This window comes from Sminthopsis crassicaudata, chromosome 2 (assembly GCF_048593235.1).
Source record: "Sminthopsis crassicaudata isolate SCR6 chromosome 2, ASM4859323v1, whole genome shotgun sequence".
In the NCBI taxonomy this organism is placed as follows: domain Eukaryota; kingdom Metazoa; phylum Chordata; class Mammalia; order Dasyuromorphia; family Dasyuridae; genus Sminthopsis; species Sminthopsis crassicaudata.
Window position 1 is genome coordinate 51,974,476 of NC_133618.1, and position 22,288 is coordinate 51,996,763.

Genomic DNA, 22,288 nt, shown 5'->3' on the forward strand with positions numbered 1-22,288 from the left:
ATTCTACTCCCCCATTACTCTAGGAGTCTCTGCACACCATCACTGCAGACTGGTGACTGAGTGACTAGTGAATGCAGCAGGCCCATAAACCAGAATTCAAATCCAGTCTCAGACACTTCCTAGCTGTGTGACCCTGAGCAAGTCATTGAACCCTGCCTCAGTTTCCCCATCTGTAAAATAAGCTGAAGAAAGAAATGGCAAACCTCTCCAGTGTCTCTGCCAAAAAAACCCCAAATAGGGTCATGAAGAGTCAGACATGACTGAATGCCAGATGAATCTTTCCCAAATATAACTTTCACTCCCACTGTCTATGACAAAACCCAAACTCTTACTTTCTACAAAGATCAAACCTCCCCTTTAGCCTAATCTCCCCTCTCACTGTTCCCCTATGTAAATCTTCTTGAGCGAGTCAAACTTCCTAATTTCCTCCCTCTGCCCCTCCATCCCATTCCCCTTGTCTGGGGTGCCTTCTCCCCTTTTACCACCTGTCCATCCTGCTCATCCCTCGGAGGTCTAATTCAAGGCCACGGCAGTCTCGGGGCCAGCCCATAACACTCATTTTCTCCTCCTGAATTCATAGCACACTCGGTCTGTGACTCATTTGGTGACTAACTGGACACTATCCTATGACGTCTTATAGGATCATGAACCAGAAGGGCCCTTACAGATCATTTTGTTCAACCCTTTACTTTACAAAGGAGGAAACTGAGGTCTAGGGAAGGAAAAGAACTTGGCCCTAGAGCCTTGAGAATGTGAAAAACACAGCCAGGATTGGAACCCAGAACTTCTCACTCCATATGCATGGATCTCTTACTTTTACCTTATAATTTTTAAAAATTATTTATTTATTTATATATTTATTTATTTATTTTGTGTGTGCTTGCACTATGCTCCCTTAACCAGATGATAAATGGCCCAAGGGATAAAAAGCCTCTCAGCTCAACTTCCTATCTATCTCCCATAATGCCTTACACAAAGCCTTGTACATATGGGGTGTTTGGTAAACCCTTAGTAAAAGGAAACATGACATCTGGTGCCCAAGCCAGAACCCCCAGCCTCAGAAGCAGACTCAGAGAGCAAACATGGCTTCTTTCAATATCGATGGATGTGGGATCATGAAGCCATTAGTGTCTTCATTAAATGGGAACTGGGCCAGAAATGAGTGGAGTCCTCACGGGCCTGTTGCTGGGAACCCTCTTACTTAGCTGAATCTTTTGCATTTTCCAGAAAAAAGAAAAGGTCCCCAAGACCATCTTCTTCTTGGAAACAGGGGTTCCATGGATGGAGCTGAGGCTAAGTTCTTAAGATGTTTATTATATAGATCTGGTCCATGACCAGGCAGGAAAGTTAACCTCTCCAGCCTCTTGCTTCCCCAGCTGAACCCAGGCAGGCTATGGAGGTGGCTCAGTGGATAGAGTGTTGTGCTCGGGGACAGAAAGACCTGAGCCCTGCTTTTGTTGTCTTTTCTAGCTCTAGGACCCTGGACAAGGCAAGTAACCTCTCTCAACCTGTTTCTTGTTAAATGGGGTTAATAAAAGCACCTCCCTCCCTGGACTGTGGTGAGGAACAAATGAGATACTTATAAAACATTTTGTAAATCTTAAAAGCAATATATAAAGACTATTATAATCATCCGATTCTCAGACTGCCTAATAATAATTATAATGGAGGAAGAAGAGGAAAAGGTGAAGGAGGAGGAAGAGGGAGAAGAAGAAGAAGAAGGAGGAGGAGGAGGAGGGGGAGGAGGAGGAGGAGGAGGAGGAGGAGGAGGAGGAGGAGGAGGAGGAGGAGGAGGAGAAGGAAGAGGAGGAGGAGGAAGGAGAAGGGAGAAGGGAGAAGGAGAAGAAGGAGGAGGAGGAGGAGGGGGAGGAGAAGGAGAAGGAGGAGGAGGAGCAGGAGGAGGAAGGAGAAGGGAGAAGGGAGAAGAAGAAAGAGGAGGAGGAGGAGGAGGAAGAAAGAAAGAAAGAGAAGAAAAAGAAGAGGAGGAAGAGGAGGAGGAAGAAGGAAAGAAGAAGAAAAAGAATAAACTGAAAGTAGAAGAAAAAGTAGTAGAAAAAGAGGAGGATAAGAAAGAAGAGAAAGAAGAGAAGGAGACAAAAAAAGAGAAGAAGCAGCAGAAGAAGGAGGAGGAAAAGGAGAAGGGGGAGAAGAAGAAGAAGAAGAAAGAAGAGGAGCAAGAGGAACAAGAGGAAGGAGGAGAAACAGGAGGAATAGGAGGAAGATGATGCCAGGCATTATGTTAAAAAAAAAAAAAAACTTTACAATCATGTCATTGATCCTCACAGCAATCCTGAGATAGGTATGATTATTATCTTTATTTTACAGGTGGGGAAACTGAGGCAGATTTTTAAGTGACTTGCCCAGGGGGTCACACAGTTAGCAAGTGTCTGAAGTGCTGCTTGAACTTGGATCCGGGCTCCATCCCCCATGGCACCTGGCCGCCTGACGGAGGCGCCGATCTCTTGCCCATTCGAGGCACTATTTTCGAGAGGCCGTCCAGCCTCACAGACAGAAAGGGCTTTTCCAAGAAGCTCCAGACTAGTGCTGGGGCAGGATGAAGGACGCCGGTTCTAACCCCAGCTGACCCACTCTCTGCCATAAGAGCCCTTTCACATCCTACACAGAGTGTGGGGTCAGATCTGTCACTCAGTCTGTCTCCAGAGGCCTGGCTGGTTACATCTGCTTATAAAACAGGCCTGTGAAGCTGCTGGGGATCACCGGCACCAGGGCGGGAGGCTGCGCAGCCTGACGGGTGACGGCTGATAATAAGATGGAGCCTTTGTTGACTGTATCATGGAAACTGCCTAGAAGCATTCCTTGGGGACCCACCAAACAGCGTCCCCCAGGGTTCTGTTCAGCCAAGAGTAAAAAAGGAGCCATGGAGTGACAATTCAGTCAGCCCTCTCACCCCCAGGCGCTCACTTCAGGACACCAAGGCAGCAGGGATATGGGGTGGGATGCCTGCCGCCCGCCTGGGCTGTCAATGGCAGAGCTCATAAACAGGGTCTAAGGTTGCTTCTCTGTGACGGTGCTCCCGGGGGAACCTGGCTGGGCTGGGGAAGAGTTATTTGTCTGTTGACGAGAAAACGGTGCTTCAAAACCCCACGTGACTGCAGCGGGACTGGGAGGGGGGGCAGAAGCTCCTTCCTTTGGAGGTCCCCCAGCAGGAGAGAGAATGCTTTAGCCCCAGTCCTCCTGAGGAGGCCGGCAAGTAAGGCAGCCGTGGCCACTCTGGCTGCTCCATCTGGCTCCCTGAGTTTCTCATGTAGAGTGGACACACAAACATATTTCTCACTCCAGTAAACACCCAGGTCCCCAGGCACATGGAGTTTTGACTCTCTGCAAATGTGAACAGCTGTTCACATGCGATCATCATGTTGTCAGCATTGCCCTCTCAGACTCAGTTTCCTCATCTGTAAAATGGGGGTGATAAGAGCACCTACATCCCAGGGTTTCTTATGAGGAATAAATGAGATAATGTACGTGTCTGCCTTTTAAAAGTCACTCTCCCTTCTCAACCACAGTGTGCCAACGGGAACATCGGAATAGGCTTCTTAAACACTTTTTGAGACTTCCCTCTAGAAGAGGCAGCCCCCAGTTTATATGCACTTTTGATTGGTGGCTCTGCCCAGGATGTTCAAGGACAAACATTTATCAAGAGTCACCTATGCGTGAAACTCTCTCCAAGGTCCTGGGGACACACGAACAAAAATGAAACAGCCCCTGCCTTCAAGACACTTATTGTCTGTTAGAAGAGATGACATGTATAAAGATGAGGGAAGGGAGGTGATGGAACCAAGAAAAGAATAGGCAAAGTGCTCTGGGATGGGGGAGAAGGGAAAAGGAGGGGTAAAAGAGAGGGACAAATGGGGGAGAGAGAGGGAAGGAGGGAAGAGAGAGACAGAAACAGAAACAGACACCAAGAGAAACAGAGACAGATACAGGGACAGAGGTGGAGAGACAAAAGAGAGGAGGGAGGAGAGGGGAGAAAGATAGAGACAAAGGGAGGGAAGGAAGAGAAAGAGACAGAGACAGGGAAAATAGAGAGACAGACAGAGTCAGAGAGAGAAAAACAGGAGAGAGGAAGGAAGGGGAGAGAAAGAGACAGAAACAGAGAGACGGACAGAGACAGAGACAGAGGGAGGGAAGAGAGAAAGAGACAGAGAGACAGTCAGAGAGTGAGGGAGGAAGGGAAGAGAGAGAAAGAGACAGAGACAGAAGCAGAAAGAGAAGAGAGACCGAAAGAGACAGAGAGAGGAGGAGAGGAGAGAGACAAAAGCCACTATGGTGTCTTTATCAAGAAAACTACAAAGGGGGTAATAAAGAGTCAATCACTAATGAAATGACTGACCCCAAAAAAGGATGAATTAGGGAGAGACAGGAGAAATATAGGCCATAACAAATATTTTTATAAATATAATTTTATATCTTCATAAAGATATTACTTATATGATATAAATATTTATAAATGTTTTCTATTTTATAAATATAATTTAAAATAAGCACAATTATTATCATTATACCTGTATTAATATAATGTATAGGATTAATATATATTGTAAATAATTTCATAAATATAATTTTTAAAATTACAAAGGCTATTAGAATAATTTAAGAAAGAGAGAAAAAGGATCTGAGTCACATGAGAGGCTTTGTGAGTGCAGAGAAGGGGCATCAGATGATTATATGGCACTACAAGTGACGAGGTATGGCAATGGATGACCCACGGAGAGGGAAGAGCCAGGGCAGTTCTGAGGCTCGAATGCAGAGGGTGTGGCCAGTGGTATTGCTCTCAACAGAAGGAGAGAAATTTGGAGGAGGGTTGGTTGGTTCAAGGTGGAAAGCGATGAGTTTGGCTCTGAACATTTGAGTGTGGGATGTCCATAAGAAACAAGGTTGGAGCTATCCAGGAGGCATCGGAGATGAGGGTCAGGACTCGGGGAGGGAGATCAGAGCTGCTTTGTTCTGGGCCTTCGCTTCTCCCTCTACGTTCTCTCCCTTGTTATTCTCATTTGCTCCCATGGGTTCAATTACCATCTCTACACAAATATTCCCAATTCTCTATATCAAGCATTACCCTCCATAGGGATCGGCACCTTCAATGAAACGCCTTGACCCTAACTGTGTCCTCTGTGAAGGAGGTGCGCTAGAAGAACTTCCTGAGCCTCCGATTAACAGCCTTCTGACTCTAGGTGCCATATTGGATTTCATCATTGCCTCATTTTCATGTAAGATGACATCAATTCTAAAACTCACATTTCCTCAGTCCCCCCCTGGACCTCCTCCCTCCTTCTGATTAGAGAGGACGGTGAGTGGACACCTGGGAGCTCTCCCTAGATCTCTGATTTTAGGGAGTCAGACCAAGGCAGCTGGCTGAAGGACACCTCCTCTCTCTTCTCTCTCCCCCACCAAAAAACTTTCCAGTTCCTTTGTAAATGCTGTTTTCCCCTTTCAGACTGTGAGCTCCGTCAGAGTACAAATGGTCTTTCCCCCTTTTTTGCATCCTCAGAGCTTAGCACAGTGCCTGGCACACAGAGGCACTTAATAAATACTTATTGATAGGTTTAAGGTTGCCTCTCATTCCCCTGATCCCCACCTTGTATTTTCCTATATAAACTCAAACATGTCTTAGTGACCTAGAGAATCCAAGAAGCTTTTTAACACCCAAATAGAGAATATATTTCTTCATCCTTCACCCTGCCAATCATCGGATTTGTCTGAAAATAGCCACACAGACACACGATCTCAGGAACATATATATCCTAGCTGCTCTGATGAGGAAAATAAAGTTGTAAGTGGAAGCTGGTATTTTGGTCCCAGCATGGGGGAGAGGGAAGGGGAAAGGAGGGGCAACTGCATCTTTGTGTGTAAGTATGTGGGGGGGGCAGGAGTATTTTAAGAATCAGCCAACTGGCAAGAATGACAGATGGTCACAGAGACTTCAGGTAGAAGCAAAAATAGTGCTGCTTTGCGACAGGACAAATTTCATGGATGTAGCAGCATCTATGTGAAAATGAGACATGTTCATTCCCCCAGATGGCCTGCTAAAGAGGGACTTCCTTAGAGAGAGATAGAGGAGTCTCACTTGGAGAGAGAGAGAGACAGTCAGACAGAAACAGACAGAGATAGAGAGAACATAGAGACAGAGGGGGAGACAGTGACAGAGACAGGAAACAAAGAGACAGAGAGCATAGAGATAGAGGGAGTCATAGAGATAGAAACAAAGCTAAAGAGACAAAGGGAGATGGAAAATCAGAAACAGAGACATGGAGACAGAGACAACGAGAAAGAGAAACAAAGAAAAAAAAAGAAAACTTTCCTATCAGGATATGGAGGTATCCTGCTGATATAACAACAACAAGAACTTCAATAGTACTTTAGGGTTTGAAAAGCAGTTTATATATGGGAAACTATCTGATTCTCATAATAGTCCTGTGAAACAGATCCTATTATTAACCTCATTTTACAGATAAGGAAACTGAAGTCAATAGAGGTTAATTGTCTGGTCCAAAATTACACAGCTTGCATGTGTCTGTGGCAGGATTTGAATTCAGATCTTCCTGCTTCTGAGTCTAGCATTCTAGCCACTTCTCTACCTAGCTGTCCGCTGAAGGAACACAGATGTATTTCAGATGGGTTACAGGGGCTGCAGCCCAGTGTGATAGAAATAACACTATGATTGGCAGTAGCAAAGGTAATAATAGTAACATAGCAATTCATTATAATATATAATTATATGCACAACATAATCTATCATATTGTGATAATACTGGATTGTGGATATTCTGGATAAATGGGACTATGAACTTTGGGGTAACTGCAGTGTAAGTGATAAAAACGTAGGGAGGCAGAGGCCAGAACATATGCAGGTCACAATTTCCTCCTTTTCAAGAGCCGGCATTCAGTGGTATTAGTGGGTAGAGAGCTGGCTTTGCATTCAGAAAGACCTGAGTTCAAAACCTGCCTCTTAGACTTCTTTGCTGTATGATTCCAGGCAAGTCACTTAATTTCTCTGAGCCTCAGAAACCCTGTATTTGGCTAAAACAAATCTCACTGCCAAGCTGTGAGTTTGCCAGTGAATCTGTTATCAGTTCTCCATATGGCCAAGGAACTAATGGGGAAGCTCTCCCTGGCAGCTGAAATGGGAACATCTGTGAAGATCTGGCCAGAGAACCCAAGTCCTTCTCCCAATTCCTCCTCTCTGCCCCGCCCAGAACAAAAACAAGAAGGAACCTCAGTATCCTCATCTGTAAAATGGGGAGAATAACATCTTTCACATTTGGTTTCACAATGCTGTGAGGATCAAATAAGATGATGTGGATAAAGTCCTGAGCAGACCCTAAAGCACTACATAAATGCCAGTTACTATTGTTTTTTGACCCGGGGACCACATCTTGATGTATTTTATGGAATTAGTCTTTGAAACTGGGGAGGATATAGGGAACAAGATGAGGTTAAATGCTGTTCCCACTTCTGATAGGGTATGAACCCACCCCACTATCTTCGAGACTATACCAATGGATAAACCATCTCACCTCCTTACTGAGCTGACTTAAGAACGAACCTTCAAGACTATCCCAACAGATGAGCCATCCCACCTCTTTATTTCTCCTATTGAAATACAAACCATCCTACTACCTTCAGATTGTACCCAGAAATAAGCCATCCCACTTCCTCTTTATTGATCCAATCAAAGTGTAAACCATCCCACTACCTTCAAGACTACACCAAGGGGTAAGCCATCCCACCTCCTCATTTCTCCAATTGAAGTGCAAACCATCCCACTTACCTCCAATCTCTCTCTGAGCCCCATGGAGGGACACGCCAAATGCATCCATGCATCCTCTGAACACTTGAGAAGAATAACTCCCATTTCTATGGGGTTTTAAGGTTTGTGAAGTGCTTTCGGCACAAGCCTGAGAGGTAAGTAGTGCAAGTATTATTATTCCCCATTTCACAGATGAGGGAACCGAGGTTCAGAGAAAGTAAGCGACTTGCCCATAGTCACACAGGTGGGGACTGTTAGGGGATGGATCTGGACCTGGGTCCCCCGATTCCACATCCAGCACTCATTCCACCAGACCGCCACACTGCAGTTCTGTTGGAGAGTTAGTTCTTCACATTCAATCTGCCCCTCCCCGTCTCTGCTTCTTGACTCCCATCACTGATCTTGAGGCTCACCTCCTTCAAGGAGACTCTCTGCTTCCCGCCACTGTTTATGCTCCCCTAATTTCTGTGTTAAATTGGCTGTGTCTGTGATATTCCCATACTAGTGTTGGAATGTAATCACCTTGAGGGCAGGGGATACTTCATTTTAATCTGACACTTAATTAGCGCTTGCCTTTCTTCAGACTCCTCACACAGAGAAATCCATCTCTTGTGTCTGTGCTTTTGCTGGGGCCATTCTCCACGCCCGAGGCACTCCTTCCTCACCTCTACCTTACAGAATTCCTTACACCTCTCAAGACTCAGTTTGAACACTATGTTCTCCACAATAAGCCTTCAAAGTCTTTTCTCTTCTTCCTGCAAGGTCATATCAACCCTGAAATTCATACCTCCTCAGTCCCCTCTGACCTTAAGTCAGAGTTTCCCTCTGATTAGAGAAGGTAGAAGGTGAAGAGTGGAGAGCACTTTCTAGATCCTCTGCTTGAGGAGAGTGCTCAGAGCAACCATCTCCTAACTGCCCACCTAGCTGCCCTGCTGGACTTCATGCTTCATTCCCATGTTCTCTTCTCCCATTGGTTGTCTTCACATCCCCAGCACTTTGCACAGTGCCTGGCATTTAGTAGGCATTTAAAAATGTTTGTTGACTGGTTGGTCCCCCTCAATTGCTGTGTCCTCCCTTCTTTAACTACCTTATAGATGTAAATATTGTCTCCTTCAATAGAATAAATGTTGTCTCCTTCTCTTTCTGTCTCTCCCTGACTTTCTGTCTCTCTGTCTCTGTCTCTTCCTCTGTCTCTCTCTCATCTTTGTATATATTTGACATTTAGAACATAGCTTGGTATACAGTAGGATCTTATTACATGCTTATTGAATCAAATAAAAGCAAGAACTCAACCTTATCCAAACTTTGAATCTCCCCCATTCACTAACACAGGGCTCTGTACATAGCAGTGCTTAATATTTATTTAATTGCCCACTGAGCAGTTCAACAGTTTGCAATTTCCTATTGAAAACAATATGTTTTCCACCCCGTGTGGCTGCCATTCTTTACTCATTTCCTTTACCTGGGCCCTCCTTACTCAGTCTCACAGATCCAGCCCACCTCCAGCAGGGAGGAAAGGAGGAGACACAATTGATCACACATTAGGAAGTGTGCCTGGGAGTGATGAAGACAACTGGGAGTCCCGATTAGGCCACTGGGGGCATCTATTGGAGAACCCCAAACCTAAGACCCTGATAATGGAAAGATTATATGATACAGTGGGACCTGGATTCTGAAGTCTGAAGACCTGGATTCAAATCCTATCTGTGATGCTTTCTACCTGTGTGACCTTGGGTAAGCAAATTCCCCTCCCTGGGGCTCGGTGTCCTCATCTGTAAAAAGAGGGGTTTGGGGAGGTCCCTTCTTCTAAATTCACAATCCTCGAGGGAGGACCTCTGCCATCTTGAGAGCACCCCCATGGCCCAGCCCTTCCCCCAAGCTGAAGAAAAGGAGACATGCTATACTCACTTACCGTACTGGACTTTAACTCATTCCCATTTTCTTCATCAGATTCTAGTGCAACAGGTAAGGATTTCTGGGGTGGGGAGAAGGTTAAGTCCCATCTCAGTAGCCGGGGCTCGGCTTTGTCCCCGAGCCTTAGATTTTCCAGTTTTTGCACTGTGGGTTCAGCAGAAGACGACGGCCTGAAATTCTCCTTATTCTGGGACTTGGACCTCAGTCTCTGCACCCCGAAGGCCCGGTCGTCGGAGCGGTGATCCTCCACCAAGCTCCGGCAGGCCCCGGCTTTGCTGTAGTGTCTTTTTTGGGTGTGCACCTCTTGCATATAAGAATCCATCCTCATGAGGGGCTTCATCTCCATCTCGTAATTGCTTAGCTTCTCGTCCAACTCCAGCAGCTTGGGATTCCCTGAGCTGTGGTTGTTGGATCGGTGGTGGGAAGTCCATGAGAACGGGGTGGGGGAATCTGCCCACCTCTCCCAGGGCTTGTGGTTCCCCGACGACGAGGACGACGGGTGCTTGTGACCCGAGCTGCGGCCGCGGTAGTCGTCCCCAGGCTGGCAGCTCCGCAGGGCACCGCTCCGCACCCCTCTCGACCCCCCTACCTTCTCATCGCCCCAGCTGTTGGGTCTTAGGTAGTCCCCACCCCGGCCCTCCAGCAACATCTGGATCTCCCCACCTCGCTCTTCATCCACAGAGATCTGCCGGGAGAAGTGAGCACTCTTGTTTCGGGAGGCAGGGATCGGTGGTGGTGTGATAGAGGGGCTGGCAGGGAAACTCTGGAGGGGGCTGTCATCAGGGGTGAGGTCGGAAGGGGTTGTGCCTTTCCGGTACAGCTCAGGGCTTTCTTGTTGCAACGGGGTCCCTGTGGAGATCACTTCGATGTCATCGCTTGAGTTTTGACGCTTTGGCCTCTGGCATTCAAGTCCTTTATAGAGGAAGATATGAAGGAGAAACACAATGTCAAGGTTACCCAGAGATTATGGGGGCACAGGGTTCTAAGTGGGTAAGCTTGAGTTATGTGGACTCGGAGGATAAGAGATTACAAAGGGCTGAAAGCAAGGATGGAATGGGACAAAGAACTTATCTAGGACAAGATTTTAGCAACAACCTACTGGTCAATCTCCCCACATTAAAAGCCCCAACATCACATGATGGCTTTTTCCTGCCCATTTCGCCATGCCAGGGCTTTGTGTCTGACCCCCAAACAATTATTTAGCCATTTAGCCATTGATAGCCATTGATTCATCCTCTCTGAATCCATCAATTATTAACAGAAAAGGAGAAAGAAAGAAACGAGATATAGTTAAAATGGTACAACATCTTTCAATTCTTCAAAGTACTTATCCATTCTACATAAATAGAATGGAATATTATTGTCCTTTAAGAAATGGTGAGCAGGCTGATTTTAGAAAAGCCCACAGACTCACATGAACTGATGCTAAGTGAAGTGAGCAGAACCAAGAGAACACTGTATACAGTAACAACAAGATTATGTGATGATCAGCTGGGATGGATGTGGCTCTTTTCAACAATGAGGTGATTCAAGGCAATTCCAATAGACTTGTGATGGAAAGTGCCATCCACATCCAGAGTGAAAACTATGGAGACTGAATGTGGATCAAAACATAGTATTTTCACCTTTGTTGTTACTGTTTTTGTTGCTATTATTTGCTTATTTTTTTTCTTTCTCATATTTTTTCTCTTTTCATCTGATTTTTCTTGCACAGGATGATGAATATGGAAATATGATTAGAAGAACTGCACATGTTTAACTGATATCAAATTGCTTGCTATCTTGGGGAGGGGGTAGGAAGAGAAAGGGAGAAAAGTTTGGACTACAAGGTTTTTCAAGAGTATATGTTTGAAACTATTTTTGCATGTATTTGGAAAAATAAAATACTATTAAAAGAAACAAAATACTTACCCATTTTCCATATTTATTTGACCCTGCCATTAATGCCACGAGGGAGACCAGGTATCATTATACCCATTTCATTGGTGAGAAAATTAAGGTGCAAAATGGTATAACAGGAGTGAGTACTTGGATTTACAACCAAGGGATGTTGAAGTAATCCTGGTTCTGACATTTGCTACCTATGTGACTTTGAACAAAGGATTTAATCTCTGCAGTTTTTTATATGTAAAATGAATGGATGCTGAAGTCAGGAAGACCTGAATTCAAATCTGGCCTCAGATACTTAACACTTCCTAGCTGTGTGAGCCTAGGCAAGTCACCTAATCCCAATTATCTCACCAAATAAATAAATAAATAACAATAACAATAAAAAGGTAGGTGTATAGACCTAAAAGGAGAGTTTCTATAACCACTCAGTTACTTAGCATGGTCAGCTCCTTCCTTGAGTATTCTTCAATTCTAGGCTTCAAGACTAGGGTGATTCAGAGAAAAACAATGAAAAACAAGGGGGATGGCTGATGGTTCTCTGAGTAAAGATTAAAGAACTGGGGTTATTTATCTTAGAAAAGGAAAAATAAGAAGGATAGGATTATAATGATGAGAAGGATTAGGAATTATTAGGGCTGACCCTATAGGAGTAGAGGAGAGGAATACAGATTACAGAATGAGAGATTTGTTTTTTTTCAGTTATATCTGGGATTTTCTAGGCAAAGACACTGGAGTAATTTACCATTTCCTTCTTTAGTTCATTTTACAGATGAGGAAACTGAGGCAGACAGGATTAAGTGACTTGCCCAGGGTCACATGGCTAGTGAGTGTTTGAGACTGGATTTGAACTCAGATCCTCATGACTCAAGGGCTGTCATTCACACAGAGAAAGAGTTTGAGTGGGGAAGGGAGAAAGGGGAATGGGAAAAAAAAACATAAGGAGAAAGGGGGACAAACTGACAGAGATACAGGAAAAGGGAAGGAGAGAGAAAAGAAGAAAAGGAGAGAGGGAGAGAAAAGAGAGAAAGAGGAAGGGATTAAATGAAGAGAGGAAGAAAAGTGGAGGAGAAAATAGAGAGGGAGGGAGAGAGAAAGGGGAACAGAAAAAGAAAGGAAAAGAAAAAGGGAGAGAAATTGAGAGAGATACAGGAAGAAGGAAGGAGAGAGAGAAAGAGGAAAAGATTGAAAGAAGAGAGAAAAAAGGGGAGAGAGAGAGGGAAAGAGTGTGTGTGTGTGTGTGTGTGTGTGTGTGTGTGTGTGTGTGTGTATGTACGCGCGCGCGCACATGCGTGCATCCTTAACACTTAACACAGTGCCTGGCACATAGTAGGCTCTTAACTGACAAATCAGTGTTCTACATCACAGTCAGAAGCTCTATGGTTGAAGCAGATTTTAAAAATCATCTAACCTAACCACCTTCTTTCTGAGATGGGGAAACAGGCCCAGAGAAGGGACATGACCGGCCCAGATGCAGACAGTGGGCAGCAGAGTGCTCTGAGTGCTCCCTAGATGCCCACCACAGGGCCTCTTTCATACTCTTTTCCCAATGTGGTTCTTCCTCCTGTTTCCCACTACCTCTTGGCTACTTAATGGATTGAACCAGGTTTGCAGAGCGAATGAATGAAACATCTGGACCATTCTAAGAAGTGCCTTAGAGGCTGGTCCCGGCCACACCCGTCTTGACCTTTCCTCCACTCCACCCCGCCAACAGCTAAACCCAGAGGAAGTTTGGGAAATAAAAAAGCTGACCTTGAAGTTCATTCTCTTGCTTTCTGTGATCCTATCTTCTTATTCCATCACAAGTAGCCCCAGAGACACCTTCCCGTTCCCAGCTATACCCTCTAGCTCTCTGTTCTCCTCCAAGGCCCCTCCTGGGCCCAGTCCAGCCTTCACTCCAGCACCACGTATTTTATTTAGATCCACAGATTAGCCGAGCCTTTCACCTTGCCCCAGCCTTGCACCATCTGTTCAGGATCTGAGAACCCCAAGTAAGTATGCTTCTGTTTCTCCATTACTGCCCTCCTCATCACAAGTGCAATGGGCCCTTGCCAAATTCCAGGGGGCAGGAGAGGAAGAGGCACCTGCTCACAATGGCCTTTGTCTTTAAACCTGCTGCTTGGCCCTGGCACACCACAGGTGGTGGCACAGGGTTACTCTGCCACACTGCCACTGGGCTCCGAGGCCCAGGCAGGCATGGAAGCCAGAGGCCCAGAGCCCTATGAGAGTCCCTGAAAGTGGGCGCTGGTGACAGCGCCTGGAGAGGGCACCCATGTGGTACCTGTGGGAGAGTGCTGGTGGCAGCCTTATGCCATAGCGCTCATCTTCATAATCCTGCCTTTGAGCAGCTCACCCAGCTGGGAAATGATCTTTGGCTAAAATTAGTTCCTAAGCATGTGATATTCCTGGAAGAATCATTGTTAAAATGCAAAACAGTACACACAGCCTTTACGCTTTAATGCCAATGTCTTTGTTTCTCTACTCCTTTCCCAGGACTTCTCATGTCCCAGGGCTAGTTCTCCCTGCCCGTCTCCTGCACCCACAGGCTGATCACCTCATTCAGGGGCCGAAGGGATTGAGGGGAGGATACATTCTGTGAAAATTAGAAGCAAAATGGCCCATCCTGGCTCCCAAGACTCCTAACCTAGGCAGAAATGATAGTGTTCCCTCATGGCAGGGTCACTGAGTCAGAGGAAGCCCATTCAATCAGGACCCTCCACACTTCTAAAAAGTGGGCTGGGCTTCCCAACAAACATAAGAGACTCAATATTTGTCATGATATTTCATCAAGTCCCAGGTGCCCACATTTGTCCGCCACCCTATTTCCAGGCCCAACCTGTCCAGGGCTGCTGTGGTCCAAAGTCCACACTATGGTGACGCTACTGCCACCAGCCAAACCCCTCAACATTAGCTTTGGGCCTTGCAAAGGCTTCTAAAGAGAAACAGAAAAGACACTAAGAGTGCAAAGAGCAAACAAGGAATAAACTAAACATAAGATAATGATGAAATCTCTAAAATCCAGGTCCTTAACCTGTGGTTCATGACCTTATGTGAGGTCTCATAACTGAATGTGGGGGTTGCAAAATTATAATTATAAGCAAATATTTGATTTGCATACCTGTTTTATATATCTATATTTTGGAGGCCATGTAAAATCTGATCTAAAACATGACTTTCAGGAGGTGATGGAGAATTAGAAAGGTCTTTGAGCAGAAGATGCTTTATGGGAGAGACCCCAAGTATCTTTGAAAGTTGTAGAAGTGAGATCTAGTTAAACTACTTGGGCTAGAAGCTGGGGGGAATTATAAGAGAGAGGTGAGCTTGGGATTAAGTGGGAAGAAAGAAAAGGGAAAGAGGGAGAGGAGGAAAGAGGGAAGGAAGAGGAAAGAAAGAGAAAAGGAAGGAGAAAGGAAGAAAGAAGGAAGGCAGGAAGGAAGGAAGGGAGAGAGGAAAGAAGAGAGGGTGAGAGGGAAAGAAGGAGGGGGCAAAAGAGAGGGAGAGAAAATAGGAGAAAGAGGAAGGGAAAGAGGAAAGGAAAAAAGAAGGGAGAGAATGAGAAAGGGAAGGAAAGGAAAAATGAATGAAGGGAGGGAGGAAGGAAGGAAGAAAAGGAGAAAAAAGGGTACAGAGGAATAGGGGAAAAGGAAGGAAGGAAGGAAGGAAGGAAGGAAGGAAGGAAGGAAGGAAGGAAGGAAGGAAGGAAGGAAGGAAGGAAGGAAGGAAGGAAGGAAGGAAGGAAGGAAGGAAAGAAGGAAGGAAGGAAGGAAGGAAGGAAGGAAGGAAGGAAGGAAGGAAGGAAGGAAGGAAGGAAGGAAGGAAGGAAGGAAGGAAGGAAGGAAGGAAGGAAGGAAGGAAGGAAGGAAGGAAAGAAGGAAGGAAGGGAGAGAGGAAGGAAGGAAGGAAGAAAGGAAGGAAGGAAGGAAGGAAGGAAGGAAAGAAGGAAGGAAGGGAGAGAGGAAGGAAGGAAGGAAGGAAGGAAGGAAGGAAGGAAGGAAGGAAGGAAGGAAGGAAGAAAAGAAGAGGGGGGAAAGGAAAAAAAGAGAGAAGGAAAAGAAAAATAATCATTAAAAGTAAAGACACACAAATATAAACAACTTCACAAAGAGGATACAAATAAACAGGCTTCCTCTGGTTACTCTCTTGCTACATTTAATGCTCACTTTTCAGAACCAGAGAGCACTGGGTAGTCTCCTCCGCTGTTCTTTGTTCTTTTCTGTGTATTTAAAGCCTCTTTTTAATGCTTGTCAAATTCCTCATAAAAGAGTGAAGAAGAACAAGCATTGGGGCTGAAATGCTCGACTCTGCAAAGGGAGTGCAGGCCCGGGGGCCAGTCCCCAACAGGGAGTCTCAAGCTGCCCACTGAGAGAAAGCCCAGGCAGGTGGAGGGTGTCTTGGGGAGCCTCGGACACTTGGCTGTGTCTGGAAACTTTGTTTCTGGGAGCCCAAGTCATTTCCTAACACAAAGGAGTGAGGCTCAGGGGTTAGTGCTGAGAGGAGGAAGGAAGGGAGCCCTAGAGAACGGTGGAAGAAAGCCCTTTGTCTTTGATGAACCAGGAATGAGACTGTCAGGTTAGGGAATGGAGACATCTTGGAGAGATCATAATCAAAAATTAACCCTAGACTCAGGAGAGTTCTGGGTTCAAGTTCCGCCACATCCTTGTGATACATTCAGCCTTAAGTATGGTTAAATTGCGTAATATCTCAGGGCCCCCATGCAATCCTAGGACAGTGAGCTAATTTTTTCTGTTGTTGAGGCAGTTGGGGTTAAGTGACTTGCCCAGGGTCACACAGCCAGGAAGTATTAAGTGCCTTTGAACTCAGGTCCTCCTGACTTCAGGGCTGGTGCTCTATCTACCTCACCACCTAGCTGCCCTGACAATGGGCTAATCTTGAAACTGTGCATTACTGATGTTCACTAGGTAGAGGAAAAGTCACGCACAGATCTGGGTGGGAGGGGCCTTGGAAGCCCTCCCTGAGAACCTGCAGCCCCAGGAGATGAAGTGACTTGTCCAGGATCACAGTCGTCACTATCAGAGGGAGGAATTGAAGAAGGCAGACTCTGCCTCCAACGCCACTGCTTCCGCAGCTGTATAGCACTGCCTCCCTCCCTACACAGCCATCCCCCTCACCAAGGAGCTCAAAGGAGGGAGGCCGGGCATCTCCTCCCAGAGTGTGGAAAAGCACAGCCATGTGGGCTCATGCACATCCACACACATATGACAGGGGGAGGGAGGAAGAGGAGGGCCAGAGCAGCTATAATAATCCAGGGAGAGGAACACCAGCTCACTCCCAACCTAGGAATTAGAAATGTCAGTGTAAGGTGTTGACAGAAAGAGTTCGACAGACCCACAATTCTGTGTTTTTCTGTGAGAACAAGAATTTTCTGCAACACAGAACGAAATCAGGGGCCAGATGTGATAATGACAAGGTAGAGTTTTATACACATAAACACACACACATGCACACATATGCACACAAACACAACATGCATGTGCACACAGAAAGATAATCATGTATATATAAAGTATTGCACACTACATATATGTAGAAGTACGCACACAATACAAATACATACCCATGCACTCACAAACATGTGCATACACAACATACATGCACATAAATGTGTGCAACAATGCACAAATGTTCTCTACATGCACACACATGCCTACACGCACATAAACACAGCAGTGTACATATGCACACAGAAATAGATACACTCACTACAAGACCATATGCACTAACATACATATCACACAGCAACACACCATGAATAAACTCGATACACAATATGTGTACACATGCATGATACTTATATAATACAAAGTATGTAATACAAGCTATGCAGCACACATGTGCACACAAACACGAACATACTTTTGCACACCAAAGTAATGCACTAACATGCACACATGCATGCATACATTCATATGCATTGTACACAAATGCTCAGATACACTCACACACCAAAGCAATGCACTATCACACATACACATGCACACAGTGCAAAGCACATGTATGCATACACATATGTATGTACACACTTGTATTGCACACAAAGCAATACACAATATACATTCACACAGTGCACAAGCACACAAACGGTACATTGGACACAAATACATTCACACACCAAAGCAACGCACTATCACACCCACACATGATCATGTATGCACACACATATGTATGTACATATACACATTGTACACATGCACAGACATATTAACACATCAAAGCAATGCACTATCACACACAGTGCACATATGCACACATATATGCTCGTACACACATATATTATACACAAATTCACAAATACATTCATACAGCAAAGCAATGCATTAACACACATACACATGCACACAGTGCACAAGCACACACATGAATACACACACATATATAAATGCACATATATTTGCATGCCAAAGCACTGTACTTATATACGCACAGTACACAAGCAAATGCACATGTACACACACATACACAAACACATTTGCATCCAAAGCAATGCACTGACATACATATATATGCACAAAGTGCACATGCACACACATTGCACTAACACACATGAATGTACATGAATACATGTGCACACACCCACATGGTCTGCAATACCCTTTGGAGGCAGGAGAGTGAAAAAGGGTCTAAGAGCAGAGCACAGATGGTGGGTTTAGCAGAGCCTGGTATCATGGCTGATGAGGAGGGCGTCCTGGGTGGCCAATGTTTTGGTGACTTCTCAGATGGCCACTTGGTCCAGCCTCCTGCCCCTGAATCCATCCCAATCCTGGCCAACTCACCATTTTCCCTGTGCTGGAAGGAAGGTGAGAACTCTTTGGCAGTGATCCTGGCCATCCGGGCTTCTTCCTGGGCTTTCTGAGCTGCGGTGAGGGCTGCCTCCGCCTTGGCCCGGGAGTGCGAGGTCCTACATAAGTGGGAGAGACAAGGGAAATGAGTGAAGCGCGTCTCAGAGCTGCAGAGGGGGAGGGAACTCACAGGTGGCTAGTCCACGCAAACATGCACACAGTCTAGCCTGGGGCAGAGCAGGGATTCCCTGTAGACCATAGAAGCATCCAGCCCCTGCCAGGGAGGAATCTCCCAGCCTCAGTAGTGGCTGTTCCACTTAGGAAGTTTTTCCCACCATGGAACAATCCCACCACCCACTATACTATCTATCTGTTACCTACATGCCAATGGGTACAAAGAAAACCCTACACTTCTGTAGGGTTGGAGCACAGTCACTGAGTCAGATCATTGTTTTATAGGTTGGGAAATTGAGGCTCAGAAAATTTAAGTGACTGGCCCAGGATAACACAGCTGGTAAGTGTCAGGAGCAGAATCTGAACCCAGAACCCTGATTCCAAGATGCATTCTATCCATTATATCACACTGCCCTACTCCCTCTCTCCCAATAACGATCATAGCTAACATTGATCTCATGCATTAGCATTTACGAAATGCTTTACAAAAAGGAAAGAGACAGAGACAGAGACAGAGAGACAGAGAGAGAGAAAGGGGTGGGGGGAAGGAAGACCATAGATGGAGAACTGGAAGGAACTGAGGTAACTCCATCTAATAGGGGAGGGAACCGAGGCACAAAGGGGAAGGAGCTTGCCAGAGGTCACACAGATAGTAAATGTCCAATACTGTTTCTCTGCCCCTCAGCATGTCCATGAACAGGTTGAACCTGATTATGGAACCCAAACAGAAGCTCTTGCTGCTGGTGATCCTGGGGCAGGGAGAGACCCACTCCAAGAAGAGACCATGAACTCTTCTTGCAAAGGTCAGGACAGATTTTCTGCCAGGACGGTGCTGTCTCCTTCCCTAGAGACTTCCTGGGAGATATTCCAAAGATTTGCTGAGGACTGAGGGCTACTGAAATCTGAGATTCCAAGCTAGAAGGAGCCTGAGCTCAGCTTCTCAGGCAGGCAGGCAGGCAAGAAGCATTCATTAAGCTCACTCTGTGCCAGAGGCTGTGCTAAGATGGAGAAAGAGGGATTAAAAAAAAAGTAAAAACATGGTTCCTGCCCCAAAAGGCCTAATTTTCTAAAGGGGAAGATAACATGCTGATAACTTCATATACTATCCATCTATCTATCTATCTATCTATCTATCAATCAATTCATCCATCCATCAATCTGCTATCTATGCTTATCTATCAACCTATTATTCATCTATTTATCATCCATCAACCCATCATTCACTTATCAATCTATCCATCATTCTTTTATATATCTATCAATCTATTCATCAATGTATCTTTATTACCTGCCTATCCCTCCACCTATACATGCATGTGTATATAATATATACCATAGTGACATATATGTGTGTGCATATATGTATATAAATTTGTGTGTATATGTATATGTACACACACCATGGCATATATAGTATACATACATATATAGCATGGTATATATCAAGATTTCTTAAACTTTTTCCACTCATGACTCCTTTTCACCCAAGAAATGTTTATGTCACTCGGGGTATATAGATATATGAAATATGTATACTAATATTTATAATTATTATATATTAAGAATTAATAATAATTTTACAACTTCCATATTCAGTTACATTACCTTATATGGGGTCATGACCCACAGCTTAAAAAGCTTTGGCATATTATATATAATATATATATATATATATATATACACACACACACACACACACACATGATGGTATTATATATATATATATATGATATTTTGATATGAAAATGTGTTAACACACATGTGGCATATGGTATATATAGATGAGAATTATATATAACAGCATGTTATATATCATATATCATACATATTATTTTGTGTATATATAGCACATATATAATGTATATATATTGCATATATACCATGTGATAAAGAGATATAGTATTACATATATTTATACAATATAATTTATATATATATATATATATATATATATATATATATATATATATATATATATATATATATATATATATATATATATATATATATATATATATATATATATATACTATGTGATATATAGACAGTATCACATATAATTTCCATATATTACGTAACATATATACCTCCTATTCCCCCATTTATACACACACAGACACACACACACACAGACACACACACACACACATACACACACACACAGTTTAAATGGAAGTGAATCTCATAAGGGAAGGCAGCAGCAGCAGGGCACCTTGCAAGGGCTCCTGCAGATCAGAGCTGAGTCTTGAAGGAAGCCAGCAGGCAGAGGTCAGAGGGAAAGCATCCCCTAAGTCCAGTTTTCATTGAGCACGGCCTCAGAGATGCAAGGAGCACAGATTGGACATGTGAGCTGCTGGGTGGGTGGGGATGGCTCTCTTTAGGGGCCTTAATAGTGCGTGAGATGCATGAAATGATGCCGTCACCGCCGCAACCATCATTCTCAACATGCCCAGGTTGTTGTGAGGATAAAATGAGCTGGTCCACTTTCCATTATTATCTTCCACTATACTAACTCTGCATGAGATCCTGGCAGCATCCCGTCTAGTCTAGTTACTGTCCCCCAAATACGCAAGGACCGGACCCGTTCCTGCTTTGGTGGCACTCTGATGTAAGTCCTCTGCATTCCCCATCCTCATCTCCCATGGGGTGCCTTTTACTTCTTTTCTATTCTAGTCCCACCTATTTTTCAATGCCCATGCTTAATAAAAAATAATTCTAGCCAGCATTTACAGAATGCTTTAAGGTTAGCAAAGGACTTTACAAATACTCAAATTTTATTCTAGCAATAACCATGAGAAGCAGGTACTTGGATGATCACCATTTTACAGATCAGGAAACTGAGGTTGACAGAAATAAAGTGACTTGCCAAGGTCACAGAGCTAGCAAAATGTCTGTCAAATTTGACCTCAGATCTTTGCTGCTTTGGGTCTCATGCTATATCCACTGTACTACCTAGCTACCTCAAATAAGTGTGACCTCCATGAAGCAATCCAGGAAAAGCCTCGCCATTCTAGCCTGCTTATGGGTTCTGTTTTCTCTAATTTAAAATGCCAAAGCTGGGAGGGCCCTTAGAACATGGAATATCAGAGCTGGGAGGGCCCTTAGACCACAATGTCAGAGCTGGGAGAATCCAATCAAGAGACAATTAGAACTGGAAAAGAACTCAAAAGCAATCTTAAAACTTCTTTCTTTCCCAAAGCAGGAATCAGAAATCCAGAGAAGTAGAGAGACTTGGCTTGAGATAACCTAATTAACTGGTATTATATGTAGAATTGAATTGTCTAATAGAAGAGGACGAAATTTGTTATTGTTGTTTTTTTGTTTGTTTTTGTTTTGGTTTTTTAATAGAGCTTCCATTTTCCCTCAGATATTTCTACAAAATATAACTTACCCCTTATCCTCACCAAAAAATGGGCAAATGAATTCTTGGAAAGGGTTTCTGGACATAGGCTGACACAATAAGGCTTACTGGCACCCAGCCCCCTACTCATGTACCAATCCTGGCCTGCCCTGCCTTATACATGTCTGTTCTGCTCCCTCTGATGTTCCTTGGAAGAATTCAGCTTCTTTGCCATTGAGTTAAAGAAATGCAGACACTCCAACATAGGCTGCCATTTCTGACTGGGAAACCTTCTGGGAATAACAACAAAAACATTCTCCTGTGTTGTTTTTCTGAGTTTCCTGTAATTTTGCCTGAATGAGAAGTAGCAGAATGCTCGGCAGGGCAGGTTCCCAGGAGGGCCCTAGC

General features: G+C 44.5%; 1 protein-coding gene across 2 annotated transcripts in view; it reads right to left on the minus strand.

The window, feature by feature from the left end:
• Positions 1 to 22,288, minus strand: part of JPH3 (junctophilin 3) — a 187,543-nt gene that overhangs the window by 7,765 nt on the left and 157,490 nt on the right. The window contains exons 3-5 of one of the 2 annotated variants that reach the window (XM_074286253.1): positions 18,361 to 18,485; positions 9,681 to 10,594; positions 7,790 to 7,916 (exon numbers count right to left, since the gene is read on the minus strand). In XM_074286253.1, the coding sequence (XP_074142354.1) occupies positions 7,790 to 7,916; positions 9,681 to 10,594; positions 18,361 to 18,485 (1,166 nt within the window). The remainder of the gene's footprint in view (positions 1 to 7,789; positions 7,917 to 9,680; positions 10,595 to 18,360; positions 18,486 to 22,288) is intronic. The other variant, XM_074286254.1, reaches the window with a different exon arrangement.